This window comes from Cynocephalus volans, chromosome 1 (assembly GCF_027409185.1).
Source record: "Cynocephalus volans isolate mCynVol1 chromosome 1, mCynVol1.pri, whole genome shotgun sequence".
NCBI lineage: Eukaryota > Metazoa > Chordata > Mammalia > Dermoptera > Cynocephalidae > Cynocephalus > Cynocephalus volans.
In genome coordinates this window covers 233914903-233930445 of record NC_084460.1, presented here as the reverse complement: position 1 = coordinate 233930445, position 15543 = coordinate 233914903, and the positions used below count along the sequence as shown (strand labels likewise).

The window sequence follows — 15543 nt, the reverse complement described above, 5'->3', positions numbered from 1 at the left end:
GATCTGAGGAAACATACAAAAAACCAAACATATACATTTGTATATTCCCATATGAAAATATGAAAACACACACATACATAAACAGACACACACATACATAATCAAACACGCATACATGCCCCCCCAAATTTATAATGTTTGTATTTAAGAATACTCGAAACCTGTATTCTATGATTACTAGGGATAGATTATATAGGGAAATCTGGGTCATAATTTTGCAAAATATTTTAGATCTTTACCTCACGATATATATCTAAAAATAATTCTAGATTTTAAATATTTAAAAAATTAAAGATTTAGAGAAAAATCTGTCAACGTGATATCAAAAATATATTGGTTGCTACTTTATATGTAGAATATTTAGATGATTGTTTTTATTATCTCTTAATCAAGAAGCATTTTCTAAACACAAAAATGGGAAAAAAATGACAGCACATTTGGTGATTTGATTATCTAAAAGTTAAAATCACTTAGGCCTCAAAAACAAGAAATAACATGTAAAACAATGAATTGGAGAATATATTTGCCCCCCAAAAGACAAAACGTTGATATACTCATAGTCATGTGCCACGTAACAACATTTGCATCAAAGACGGACTGCATATATGACAGAAGTCCGATAAGATGATAATGGTTGTACCACATAGCCTAGGTGTGTAGTAGGTTATACCGTCTAGATTTGTGTAAGTACGAATACGCTCTATGGTGTTCACACAGTGACGAAATCGCCTAATGACGCATTTCTCAGAATGCATCCTTGTAGTTAAGCGACACATGACTGTACTTGATAAATTAAGGAGCCCATATAAATCCCCCAAAATACTATCACTTGATGAAATAATGGGTAAAAATATCAACAGATAATTTACACTAAAGGAAATATATAATTTGCTAAAGATGCTAATAAATATTTGTAAAATTTTAGTGCATTAATAATTAAGGAATAAATGAAAAGAACAGTACGATACACTTTTACTTCTATCACAAGATTTTAAGATATGGTAGTGGTCAATATTAGTGACAGTTCAGTAAGATAGCCACCGCCGTAGGAAGTATATTGTGGTATGATGCCTCAGGAGAGCAATTTGACACTGTATCTCCATAGTCTTAATCTGGTCATACCTTTTGGCCCTCCCCTCCCAAATGCTTTTAGTAGAAATCCATCTGAGGTAAACAATCAGAAATAGAAAAAAAATATATATGCAAAGTTTGTCATTGTGCTATTATTATAACATTAATAAATGGGAAACCCCATAATTAGTGGAATAATTTGTATCATTTATTCATTTATCCCATGAATCTTATTTTTCCAAGTATAAATCTTCATAAGAATGCTAACTCTTTAAACAGCAATTTAATATGAGAAGTGATATAATTTCATATGGTTCTAAAAAAACATGTGGACCATGAAGGATATCTCAGAATAAATATCCCAGTGGAGTACTGATAATCCAGAGACCAATGGAATTGATTGTTGTACATGGAGAGGGGCTTGGACATCCAAATGACGGAGGGGCTGGCTTCAACAATAAGAAATAATGCTGAAGTATATGGCATCACAAACTTATTCTGATGTCTATGCCTAAAATATAATCAAACTATACTGATACACAGCTATAATACAGTGACTGACACCAAAGGGTTAAATTGGAATATCAATAAGTGAATGGCCATATCAGGGTGGCTTAACTTCCTGATGAGTACACAAATTGTGATTTCATCATGGTAAACAGTTTTTCTATTTCCAGATTCATCATATGTACCCAATACATATGTTGAGTCAATAGGGCCAAATTATTTCTCCCAGTCTTCTTAACAACACATTTCAGTATAATATACTGACTAGTTCAAACTACTGATTTACTTATTAAAATAAGTGAAAATTCCTGATCAATGCCTACTAAGTAAATATTTTTATTTATGCAGTACAATAAGGAATTGCTTTCAACTCTGTTTTAAGAAAATATAACACATTTTCAAATGGTGTCTTTAATCATGTCAACGAAAGTTATGGAAAAAGGAGTAAAGTACTATTATATTTCCCTATTATATGTACTAAGTTATCTTAAATTAGTCTAAGTCCTTTGATTCACATCAAAATTGAGATAATTTCCACTATAGATAGTTAATATTTAAAAGAACTAAACAACTTAATGGTCAAAAGAGTATATGGTTAAAAGAATATATCTTACTTTCATCTTCAATATATTCATCCCAGTTAAACATGCTCACTGTCCTGTTGAAAGTGGTACCATTTCCATCCAGTGAGTTATTAAAGAATGAAGTGATATTTATTTCAAAGGAAGAATTATCTGGGGGCCATTGCAAACATTTATTCCGCAGGTTGCCCATGAACAGCTGTAGCCCTATTAGGGCAAACACGCTCAGACAAAACACAGTCAGGATCATAACATCAGAAAGTTTCTTCACAGACTGGATCAGGGCCCCCACAATGGTCTTCAGTCCTATAAATTAAATCAGAGGGAGAAATTTAAATATACTATTCAACAGCTACTTTACTGACAAAAATATCATGAGCTTGTCCTGGAAAATAAAATTGTCATGCAGAATGCCAACAATATTAGTTTAATGTTTGTGATTGAATAACGTTGTCATGAAAAGCCTGCTAGCTGGTGAAAATGAATGAAAGCAGAACTTGTATGTTCATTGGAAAACCGTGAATGGAAACGAACCAAATGTGTATTTCCAAACACTCCTAAGAGCAAAGAAAAATGATTTTGTTATTCATGCTTAAACATCAACCTTGTGTAAATATTTTGCTTTTATTTGCAGATGTCTTACTCCCTAACCCCTTATTGGTTTTAGAAATGTCTATATGAATAGAGTAGTAAGAAATCTTGAAGTAACTGAGTTATGACGTTATATATTTGTGAATTCTGCAAGGTTGAGTATGGGTTAAACAAAGGAAGACATCTGAAAGCTTAGCCCCATGCAGCACTCATGCTATCCCTTGCTTTTTCATTTATCTGCAGTTAAAACGATTGCCAGTTTTATGCCTAAATGGTCAAATTTGCATCATTTTGAATGTCTCATCGTTTAGTTTCTATGGGAAAAGCTTGATGTTATAGGATGCAAACCGTGTAGCCTGTTACTGCAAATGCCTCATGCAAAACCTGTTAAACTCAAAGGCTGATTTAGAACAGTTTTAAAGAAAGCAACTAATAAAAAGCAAAGAATCAATCCATCCAAAATGTGATGTACCAATTCCTGCTTTTTTATTTGCAATATGCAACAAGCAACAAGGCTTCTGCACAAAAGCTGTGACTGCAGCACCAAAGCAGCTAAAGTCAGCCTCGGTGTTTAACCTAGCTCTCACCTGGAATGACTGAAATTGTTTTCAATGCTCGGAGAACTCTGAATGTTCTCAACGCTGAGACATTGCCCAGGTCCACAAACTCTGTCACATATCTGTAATAGGGAGTTCACACACAAACACAATGACAGAACACAAGAAACAGTTGGAGATATAAGGGGCCTACCACCTTATACCAGTTTCTTCTTACCTGGAATAACAGAAATAGTTTTCAAAGCTCTCAAGACTCTGAAAGTTCGAAGAGCTGAAACATTGCCTAGGTTTACAAATTCTGTTACATACCTGTAGAATTAAATCAGAGTTATTCAGAATTTAGGGAAATCTAAGTCTACGTTGGTCTTTCATCAAGACCTTTTCAACTTCAATGAGTGTTGCCATCAGATTTCCCAATTAAGAGAAAAATGGCACTGTCACTGATCATAATCTGTTATTTGAGCAACTTTATTTTATTACTTTACAGTGCTAATTGAAACCAAAGCTTTGTAATTTACTATGGTAGTTCCTAATTTCTCCAAACTGAATAATTTGATTGGAAGAAAAATATTCTAAGTAACATGATAACTAAGAAAAATGCTTGATCTGTCAAGGGACGCCACAAGGAGAAATCCAGTATAGGCTCCCAACAATGATTTACTTTTCCAGGTTAGAAAATGTAATTAAGATACTTACGCAAAAGTAATGACTGTGAAATCCAACCAATTCCATGGATCCCGTAGAAATGTGAAATCTTCTAAACAAAAGCCCCTTGCAAGTATTTTAATAAGTGATTCAAAAGTATAAATTCCTGTAAAGGTATACCTGAGAGAAAATAGCCAAGCTCACATTAAAAATCTAGCAGTTAATTTACATGTACATATCTTAAAGGGATCTTAAAAAACAAATAAAAATTAGAGACTTTCATATTGTTCTCCCCATGACCCAGAGCTTAGGTAGGGCTGAAGGTAAAAAGTAACATTAAATTCTGAAAGACAGTCTCATTGACTGTAAATATATTAATATTGTACTTTCCACATTAATTTAAAGGATACAAGTAATATGGTCCATATGATGGAAATATGGTTTGTATTTCAGAATATTATCTGAAATACTCTGGTTTTCAGTTTGATTTAAGCAAATAGGGATTAATCAAAAAACAGGTGAAGCTTTTGTTTCAAAAAATATGCACCATTAAGAGCCAAGAGATATATACTAGTAAAACTTAGAACTGTGGTAGTCATGAGAAAAGGAAACTAGATATATTTTTATCAATAGATATTAGTAATCCCTGGTGATCTTCAAAAGAGTGTAAGACTTACAAAAAAGATAAAAGGCCATAAATATTGGCAATCAAACCAGTGCAGTAATTTAAGCAACCAAGTGAGCCAATGCAAGTTTTGTCCTAGAGGAAATCAGTGATTTGAAATGAACTTGAATCATTGTCTGGTTTAGAGTAGCTAGTACGAAATGTTACGGAAACTGATGAGGTTTCCAGATGTTAAAAGCACAATTTGAAACATAAAAGGATGTCAATACTGAAAGATTAAATTTTTTACTTACTCCACATTCTTTGTCCAGTCTGGAGGGTTACTCATGGTCATAAATACGCAGTTGGTAAGAATAGTGCACATAATGAGCACATTGAATAAAGTAGAAGAATATCGTTAAGGAAGACAATGTTCAGTGAAAAAATCTCACTTTCATGTACCACCATGAAGTTCAAAACTCTTATGCATATTATTATTTTAAGTTACTTATTATTTTATCATTGTCTTTTCCCCCCCATTTCTGTAATTCATCAACCCCATATCTAGACCATGTCTTCAGGACAACCCATCAACTATTTTGAGGCTGCTTAGGTATTTTTAGTAATTAAAAAGATTAAATGCAAAGAAATGAGTGTTTGGGTGAATAATTTATCAATTTAAATTTTCTTAATGATGGATTCAACTGATTACAGAACCACAAGTTCAGCATGTATGTATTTTCTGGCAAAAAATCAAGAAATTAATTAAGTGCATTATAACTCCATTCTGTGGGTCACCCTGATGGAATGTCTTACAATAGGTCCTTTCTAAATGTTATAATGTACTGTAATTGCTCATAAAATCCTGAATTGTGCTAAGATGGATGGTGTCAGTGCTGGCATTTCTCGGGTTTGTAACTGAGGCCAAATTACTTACTAAGTTCTCTGAGCCTCAGGAGACTTGGCTATAAAAGTAAGAAAAACTAACCATTCCATAGGATTGTTATGAGGATCAAATTGGTTAAAATATTTTAAATTCCTTACAACTTAATGTACCTGATACATTGCAGAGACTCAATAAATTGCTTTCCTTACTTCTTGAATCATACAGAATACTGCTTATAATAAATGTCTAGTTTGTTTCACCCTATTCCATTTTGCCTTTGTAGGTACAGCCAATGCCCTTCATTTTCCTTTTTATTAAAAAAAAAACAAAAACAAATAAAACTATTTAAGAAAATATGCAGTAGTTTTTCTTCCATATTTAATAAGAAACAATAAGGATTCAGTTGCAATTATGTAAAACAACAGCCTTTATTCATGTGAATTTTGACACAATTATAAAAATCCCAGAGAGGAAATAAATGCTATTTATATCTCTTCTCACTATTTTTGTTATAAGTTATCACTTTACTTACACATAGAAAAATATCAACATGATTTCAAGTGCAGTACAACAGTACAGTGAGTAGCCAATGTTATGTTAATGTGAAAAGAAAGTTTCTTTGCACCTATCACTGGCTTTAGTCAAAGCAATAATTAATTTTCCACTTTTAGTAGCAGTGATATCAGACTCATGCTGAATTCTCAGCTTGTTCAAATGCATCCACATGAAAACAGTCATGAATGAATAATGTGGATCAGCCACTTGAGGGCACTGCAATACAGAGAACATGGAACAACACCATTTCAAACAAGAAACACATAGTTTTCTTTTATTGCTAAAAATAAAAAGTAAGGTAAAATATAATAACTTGGTAATATTATTTAAAACTAGAGGATCCTCTATGCCTGCTGCCTGTAAGACCCTTTTGGAGAAAGAACATCCCTTGGCAGACTGACACCATTCGAAATGCACAGTCACCAGCTTCAAGGGTCCTCAGCATGGTCCTGTGTTTTTTTACTTGGCTCCATCTCCTACTTCCTGCAGACTATTTCACATATTCTCCACTTTTCTCCAACCTCCAACCCTCTTCTTTTCCTCTCAAGTACAAGCTGATGACCTTATTTCCTGCTTCACAGAGAGAAGAGATAGCGTCAGACGGCCTTATCTCCACTTCCAGCCCCCAGATCCTTTCCTCCTTCCTGTTACAGTGGGGAATTTTCAATCCGTCCACCATTCTCTGCACACCTTCCACCTTTCCACAATACTTCAGCTATCTCTAATCTCTTCTCTTCGCTTTAATGTCTCCCACTCTACTGGTCTCTTCCTGTCCACACAAACTTGCTTAAGTCTCTCCTATCACAGTGGGGGTGGGAGGGAGAGGGGAGAAGTCTCACCTCTTGAATTACTTATTGTCCTACCTCCCTTCTCCATTTCACAGCCAAACTTCTTGAAAAAGCTGTTTATTTTTCTTTTCTTTATGTCCTCATCACATCCACAGCCTACCAGCTTTTCTTTCTCTATCTTTTGTCACTAAAAACAAACAAAAAAAATAATAATTTTGAATTCTTATTTGACTGCTCCTGCTAAATACTGCTGCTCTGACATCTCTGTGTCTTATAAAATGTCCCATGATCTAGCGAGGAATCTAGGAGCTATCTCAGTTTTCTCTCCCTCCCTAAACCTCCGCATTCAACTTAGTACCACATATTGTCAATTCTGCCTACTATCTCTGGATTCAGCCTGGTTTTTTCCATCCCCACTTCACTGCATGTTCCACCTGTCTATCAAGACTATTATCAAGTCTAATAGTTCGTCTGGATTATTGAAATTTTCTCTAAATTTGTCTTTCTGGATCCAATTGGCTTCTTCCACTCCACTCTGCACACTGTGCCAAAATGACCTTTTGTAAGCGTAATCTGGATCATTTTGGTAGCTTTCTACCACTCTTAGGATGATAACCAAATGTCTTAACATAGAGTCAAGACCCTAGTCTACTTGGCTAGTTTTACCTTCTTTTCTCTTCATTGCACTTTCTCCATTCCAATCATAAGGTAGTTGTTTTAGGTTGTCTGATGTTATGCATGTTTTATATGCTCTTTCTCAAATCAGGGTTTTGCAAATGCTACCTCTTCTTCATTGGGAATGCTCTCTACTTCACTCTAATTCACTCATACTTTTTCTCTAGCACTCAGCTTGACCTGTTTGAGTCCACCAGTCATACGATTGTATCTCTGTAGCACCTTATACTATTGCTTCAATGACAAATTTTAATGTTGGTTTTTTTCTACTAGACAGTGAACTTCATGAGGGCAGGCACCATGTCTATATTATTCACCACTATATCTTTGCTATTGCACACAGTGTCAGTTGACTATTTAATGAAGTCAGTTTTGCAACTCACTTATTATTACATGGAGTAATAGTTTTCCTCTTTAATAATTTTTGATGATGTATTTAGCGATATGGAAGAAAAACGCAGCATGAAATTTGTCTTCACAAATATTGTGTACACATGTTTCTACATTGTTTTGAATGGTAGGACATAGGATAAACATGAAGTGACAACAGTTTCATGAGATTTATGTCACATAATGGACTCAGCCATGATTTTATGATCCTTAAAATATTTATTCTCTATAATGGTAGAATTTAATTATATATAATAAGGTGAAATATAAATTTCAATATTAATTAATAATAGAAATAATTATTTTCCAGTAAGTCACAAATAATAAAGCATTATGCTCAAAAACAGGTGTTTTCCACATTGCATGACTATCATTTTAATAGTAAAGTATACACTTAAGTTAAAAATCCTGACAGACACTGAAAAACAAATAAAACTGTTTTGTTTTTAAAATATAAAAAGAGATAACTAGAGTTAGGTTTTTATGCTTTTGGTTTAATATATAACTCTAAATAAAAAGTTTCAAAATCCATTGAATTAATTAATCATTGTTAATTTATTTCATCCATCTCATGCTTTTCAAATTCCTGGATTTCCGTGAGTGACTGAAATAATAGGGTTTCAGAAAATCATAAAAAATATTCAAGTATAAAAAATATATAATGTAGGTATGAATTTTGTATTGGTGATACCATACACTGAAAAAGTATAGAAACTCCACATGAAAGCAGATTTCAAGGGGCTAAAACTAGTAGCAAAATGCATATATCCTACATTATTTTTTAAATATATAGGCCAAGATATAAACGGGAGTACATTTTTCAAAAAACAATGTATCCTGGAACAATACTTCCTTAAGAGCTTTGCTACATAAAATAAAATAGAGGCAGACTAATCTTATACAATATCAGGGGATAAAAAGATCTTTTTAATTTATTAAATTCTTTATACCAATGTGTTACTCTTTATACTGATATATTATTATATATTTTAAAAAGTAGTTTAATCTATTGATTGCTACTAACCTTCCAGTTGACAAATTTAAAACAATTTCTATGTGTAAATAGTGAAAAAAAACTCCTTGCAGTTTCTATTGAAAATAGTTTATGTAGTCTCTGATACGGAGCCTGGAAATTAAAGCCCTGGCATGCCTCCCCTATATCCATAGTAGGAAAAAGCAGCATGAGCTTTAAAGCAACGAACCATGGATCAGATAAATCTTCTTCTAGCCATGTGAGCTTTGGCAAGGTGTTCAAGTCTTTGAGGCTCAGCTTCCTTATATAAATGTGGATAATAGTACTAATACTTTTTTATAGAATAGGAATTATCTGCTAAGATAATGATTCTATGTTATTTTTATTACCATTAATCATTTGTTTTCTGGATATAAGAATATAGGGGATTTCCTTGTTATTTTTAAGGAAGGGAAAGACACTGTACTCTGTTCAGAGACTTTGTAATAATATATAATAACCACAGAAGTTGCAGAGAAATTTTTATCTTATAATACATATATATAAGTAGAGGTAGAGATAGTTTTATGTTGGAGGTTTTCTAATCTAAAAATAGAGAATTAAGCAGAGTAGGATATGGCTCTTTCTATATATCAGTGATTATTTCTGAGCCAACAGAAATATTGAAATGTCCCATATATAGAGTTAACCCTTGAGTTGTTTAATTTTAATATTAACAAACTCCTATTTGCCAATAACTTTATAGTTGATAACTTTTGAGCACCGAAAACAGATGAAATGGAAATCATTAAGTTGTATTGCCCTCTTTCCTATAGACCTGTGTCATTTTTTTTCATGAAAAACCATAATGTTTTTAAAACTTCAGTAGAAATATCATACAAATTTGGGATGAACTAGGAAACTCATTTCTTATTTAATGAATTAGTAAGTTGGAGCCACTCAAAAGAACCTTTGAAATGCATAGAGCCAGAGACCTTGGCAATGCCTGCAGTACATTATATCTGAGGGTTTAAAAATCTGTTTTTCTCTCTTGGATGGAAAATGCAAAGAGCACTGGTCTGAGAACCAGGAAATGTAGCCTTAGAAAGGAACTAAACATCACTGGGCCTCAATTAGCTCATCTGAAAATGAGATGATTACGACTGACCACATTATGTTTTGATCACTTACAGCTCCAAACTCTGGTGCTGTATAAACATTTGCTTTGAAAAGTCAAGCTGGAACAGAGTAGTGATTGTATAGAATTCTTTGTGGAATTCCTTAAGGAATATGAGAGATTTCTTTTTGCTAAACTTTGCAGAAGTTGTTGTTAGAATTGTAGCTACTATTAACATGAACTGTCATAGTTACCTTTTATCAAGGACCTGAGTACTAGTCATGGATCTTGGTACTGGGTATTTGTCATATGCTTTATTATTATTGATGTATGAACTATGATTACAATTTCACACATGAAAAAACTGAGATTCAAAACAGTTGAAGTAACTTGGCTCAATGTCACGTAGCTAATAAGTAAACGCCAGAGATGGGACTTGAATGTTCTATGTTCTCCATTTTCCTACCCTTTGCAAATGACAGGCAGTTCAGCATTAGCTGTGTGATTTGAAGTGTCTCTTGTCTTTGGTGGCCTAATTGAGTGTCATTACTTCAAATACCATCTGTGCACTGACACCTCCCAGTTATATCTCCAGTCCAACCCTTTCCTGAACACCAGATTCACATAACCACCTAACTTCTCAACTCCTCCACTTGAAGTCTAACGGATGTCTCAAACATAGCATGTTCAAAACCAAGTTCCTGATTTTACCCACAGAATTGCTCTGCCCAAAGCTGTCCCAAGCTCCATCAACAGCAACTCCATTTTTCTTTCTTGAGCGGGCTAAAACACTTGGAGTTATCCTTAACTCCTCTCATCCCTTTATATCCCACATCCAATTGCTCATCAGAGACAGGCAGCTCTTCTGCAAAATACATATAAATCTGATGACATTTTACCACCCTCACTGTTTACACCTTAGTCCAAGCCACCATCACCTCTTGCCTTCACCATCACCCCAGCCTATTGCCTTGCTTCCACGTTTCCCCCCATGCAGTTTATGATTTTTTTTCCTTAATAGCACTTATCACTAGCTCATATATGATTTATTTGTTTATTGTCTTTCGCCTCCCAGGCACACACACACGCATAATGTAACTACATGAGAAGAGGGACTTTGTTTTGTTCAATGTTGGATCCCATAGCTTAGAAGAATATCTACCACTCCGTGGGTGCTCAATAAGTATTTGCAAATGAACCAATGAGTAACAAATGCAAAATGAAGGACATGTGCATATATTAAGTTGAAATAATAAAAACTGATCATGAAACATTTAAAATTTTGGTAGGGAGTTTTAAGAATATGGGTGATTTTTAACTTTTCTCTCTAGAAAATGTAATCATGTTTTATTTAAATTTCAAACAAGACACTAGGCACATCAAAAGCATTTTCAGTTTTCAAAATATACTGTGGAAAAGACACAGTATGCATTACTTCTCATTCTGCCAAAATCCGGAAACAAAGCTAATTTGATATGCAACATCTGACGACAATAATGGCTCTTTAAGAAACAAGTCAGACTTTTTGTTGGAAATACGTAGAGGTATTAGTCCAGGTTTAAAATACAAATTTCTTTATTCTAAATGGCCTATTTCTGGTTTATAAACTAATGATAATAAATACACAATGACTTTCAATTGTGCCCAAACCCCCGTGACCACCACCAAGAATTTTTAACTTACAGCAAAGGGCACTGCACTTGAAGTCAGAAAACTAAGATTTGAGTCTAGGGTTTACATTGTGGGGAATAAAGGACAAAGTCATTGGGGAAATCAATTGCAAACTACAGTATTATATTCATCTATGTTTACTAGATTCTCTGGTCAACTGTGCCAGTATCATCAAAAGACTGAGGGGTTTATCTATCTCAGACTATTAACCCACCTGCTTTTTCTTTTCTTATATGGCTACTCCAAAGCAAGTCATCTAAAATATAATATTTTGCTTCAGCCAATTAGAGATTTTTAAAAATCCAGTTTCCTACACTGGTGGAAATTTGTGGCTGTGAGCCATGTGAAAGCATCTGGGAGAGTCAGCAGTTCGGCGTGGCATACCTTAACAGGCTTACCTGGTTGGCTGCACATTTCAACTTGTGCAACTGCAGGCCTTCTAACAACTTTGCCCTGTGGAGGTTGAGTTCTTTCTTCTGGGAAGCAAATGCAAACCCTCAAATTCAGGTTGTATCTGGATTTCTAAAGAGCTCCTGGAATAAACTATGTCCTCAATACCCAGATTCTCTGATCAGAACTTCTAAAGTCTCCCTTGCCCTCTACCACTGGGAGGATCTTAAACTGGGATTCATAATCACCTAGGATCTTTTGAAGTAGGATGATAGCTTTCATGAGATCTTCAAAGAAATACTTGATGTCCCCACAAAAGTTTTAAAACAAAAAGCTGCCATTTTCTTTAATTTTGGGCTTTCTTAATTCCATCATATCATTTAGATTCAGGACAAAATAGATTGTTCTTCCCTTTTTTTGCTTGTTTTACATCTCATTCTCTAACCTCTAATTTATTAGACATTTATTTAATGAATTCATATTCTCCCAGCATCTACTATGAACAGAGCACCAAACTAAGTCTGAGTTTTCCGCAAAATTTCCCATATAAATTATGTTACACAAGGGACATACAATTATTTAAAAATATAATAAACAATTTATGAAAAAACTTATTTAGTGCATTGATTGTAAATACTTGAAACATCATAATAGATCATAATTTATAATTCAGGAGACCCAAATATAAATCTCAACTTTATTACTCATCTCCAATACTAGCTCAAAGACATTTTTTTCTCCATATGCAACTGGGTTCTCTTACTTGAAAAAGAGAGGTTAAAAAACATTATTGCTTAAGATAATGCACAAGAAGTTTTTTAAATCTTAAAACATAAAACATAAATAGTAAATGAAAGTATGTTGATGTTTATGCAAAACTTGGGGAGAGGGATGCACTTGAGCTTAAAGATGACTTACAGAATGCCATGCTTCTAATGACATCATTTGCCACATTGCCAGGCAAGCCTGGGGACAGGCTTCACATCCCCTCCACCCAGAACTGAGACAAGTACTCTGTGCTAGGCTTATCCCATCTCCTGAATTCCCTACTTTATCTATGTACCAATGACTCTATTTAACTACAAGGAGCAAATCAAATTTCCATCTACCAACAAAGTGTCATCAATCCCATTTCTGGAAAGTAGAAATTTCAATAAGGAGAATGAAAAATAAAATGAGGATATATATGGAAGCAGACATTAAGCCTTTGGAGAGAGATAATTGTAGCAAGAACTGTAACTTGAATAAAACATAGGAACAAGTGACAAAAAAGAAAAAGAAAAAGAAAATAGAAAACCAATAGGAATGCTGCTGTGAAAAGAATATGGAGAAATATTTGAAAGGCTAGTGTATACACAGACACAATTGTAAACATTTACTAACTCAAAGCTTTCAAATGCTGAAATAAAAAGCATAAAGTAGTAAAATTTAGACCAAAAAGATACAAAATCGTGTAATTCAGATTATGTATATGTATTTCCCCAATGAAAAGGTGGTAAAGAAAATTTATTCCATTATGCAAGACTGTAAAATCTGGAGACATAAAATAGCCAATAATGAAGTCAAAATTAATGAAGAAGTCTTGGAGGTAGCAAGCAATTCAAAAGGGAGGGGAAGAGGAAAGAAGAAAGAAAGACGTAGGGAGTCAGGTTGAGGAGAAATACTTAGAAGACGGAAAAAGTGGTTCACTTACCTACGATCCCATTTTGCTAGTTGTTGAGCGAGAGGAGAGAAAAAGAAAGAGCACATAACATAGCCAGCCACACATATCGTGAAAATGCCTGGCTCCATAATTTTGTCAAAGAAGAAAATCATATCAAGTGACTATTTGAAAAAGGATATGAATGTACCAAAATCTTAATAGCTAATTTTCTAATAGGGTTGAAGGGAGTTAAAATGTACAGGGCAGGGGTGGCACTGAATCGAGAGATTGCTTTCCCTTTATTCAATACTATAAAAGTCTGAAAAAGAAAACACAACACAAAACACAAAGTTTAGAATATACATTAAGGACATTTTAAGAGAATGGTGAGACCATTATTTAGAAATACTGCTCTATAAAATAATGTAGTAATGTAGTAATATACTGATTACCGACGTATGACATGATTACAGGTGCTTTTTCCTTCTGAGCACTATAAACTCTCCTAAATTTGATAAGTGACATGAGGACTTAAAAAAATATATAAAGAAAATTTATGGTCAGTGCCATAGGAATTCTCAGCATCTTTATCAAGTTTTAATTTCAGTATTTTAAACTGCACTTATAATTCACCTAAAGCATAAAAACGAGGCTTTGATTACTTCTTCAGTTACATAATTTTCTCATGAGAACTCAAAGGCTTTCCAGATGTGTTCTTTGCTCAAACTTTTTTTGGCACTGACAAGTCACCTGCTAATTACTTCTTCTGTGGAGAGCCATAGAAAGGACAATTTCTATGGTATAAAGGCATAATTAAATGTGCTGTGTATCAAACTTCTTTATATAGAGCTAGAGATCATAAAGAGAAATTTAGATCCTACTCCTAGAAATATTTTTTAAAATATGAAAAACGTACTCCTAGTTTCTACTTTTTGCTTCATCACATGGCAAGAAAACCGGGGTCAATGTGCACTTTATTTAAGAATATAATTACTGTTCAAGAAGCCTAATAGGCTTTTGCCCTTCCTCAATTTCCCCACTGCGGGATGCCTTTCAGTTTTCTGCCTGTCCCAAGAATGCAGATTAAAATGAGTGCTTCCAAAGACTTAGAACAGTCGGTCCATTCCATTGTCACTCAGCATCCTAGAGATACTTTAGACAGAAGGGAGGAGGCAGAACATTCTCCACCCTCATCCTTAGGACCAGCCCAGAACCATTTAGTAAACAGGGGAAGTAAAGCAACTTGACTGAGAACTCACTTTCTTATTGATATAGTATGGGTCCAGGTCCTCCAGGGGCTCTGACACCATCTCTGGAGGAATGTCTCCATAAATAAATGGAAGAGATTTTCCTGCTTCCAAGTCACTGTTTGGCTTTGGGCCATTTTCATCATCCTCATCCTTGCGCTCCTGTTTGGGTCTCTTAGCTTTCTCTTCTGCAATGCGTTGTTCAATAGCAGCAAGGGATTCCCTGGTAAAGAAGCGGAAGCTGTCAGGTCCTGGTGGTACCAGCACTGACTGTGCCATCTTTTCATCCTGCTCCTTTAATCACTGTTTAGCTCCTTGCATAAGAAAGTGCTACAGAAACAGGAAGGGAGGGAAAAAAAGCAATGACCATTAGGATAAAAGGTGACTGTGGCAATTGCACGATGCTGAGCGGTGAGATAAAGTATGTAAATAAAGATAGCTGTGATATTTTACAACAGAAGCTGTATTTGGCATTCAGAGAACCTCATGCATGCATTCATTTGCTTGCATGGAGATCTATCCTTCACATTCAGTAGGTGTCTATGAGTCTAATCTCCCACTCCCAAAATGTTTTAAGTGATCGTGCTACTTGGGGGAAAATGTCCAATTCAGAGCTCCGAAATGGAGGATACTGGTTTGTGCTTGCTGTTTCATTTGTGTGAATATTTTGGCAG

General features: G+C 34.4%; 1 protein-coding gene across 10 annotated transcripts in view; it reads right to left on the bottom strand.

The window, feature by feature from the left end:
- The window catches only part of LOC134385671 (sodium channel protein type 2 subunit alpha), an 88587-nt gene extending 73439 nt beyond the window's left edge, over positions 1 to 15148 (bottom strand). For 5 of the 10 annotated variants that reach the window (XM_063107424.1, XM_063107430.1, XM_063107427.1 and 2 more), the window contains exons 1-6: positions 14882 to 15148; positions 13823 to 13941; positions 4871 to 4960; positions 4004 to 4132; positions 3338 to 3429; positions 2193 to 2465 (exon numbers count right to left, since the gene is read on the bottom strand). In XM_063107424.1, coding sequence (XP_062963494.1) covers positions 2193 to 2465; positions 3338 to 3429; positions 4004 to 4132; positions 4871 to 4960; positions 13823 to 13941; positions 14882 to 15148 — 970 coding nt within the window. Of the gene's footprint in view, positions 1 to 2192; positions 2466 to 3337; positions 3430 to 3524; positions 3617 to 4003; positions 4133 to 4870; positions 4961 to 13822; positions 13942 to 14881 lie in introns of all 10 variants that reach the window. The other 5 variants (XM_063107432.1, XM_063107449.1, XM_063107434.1 and 2 more) reach the window with 3 other exon arrangements.
- Between the last annotated feature and the right edge of the window lie 395 nt (positions 15149 to 15543).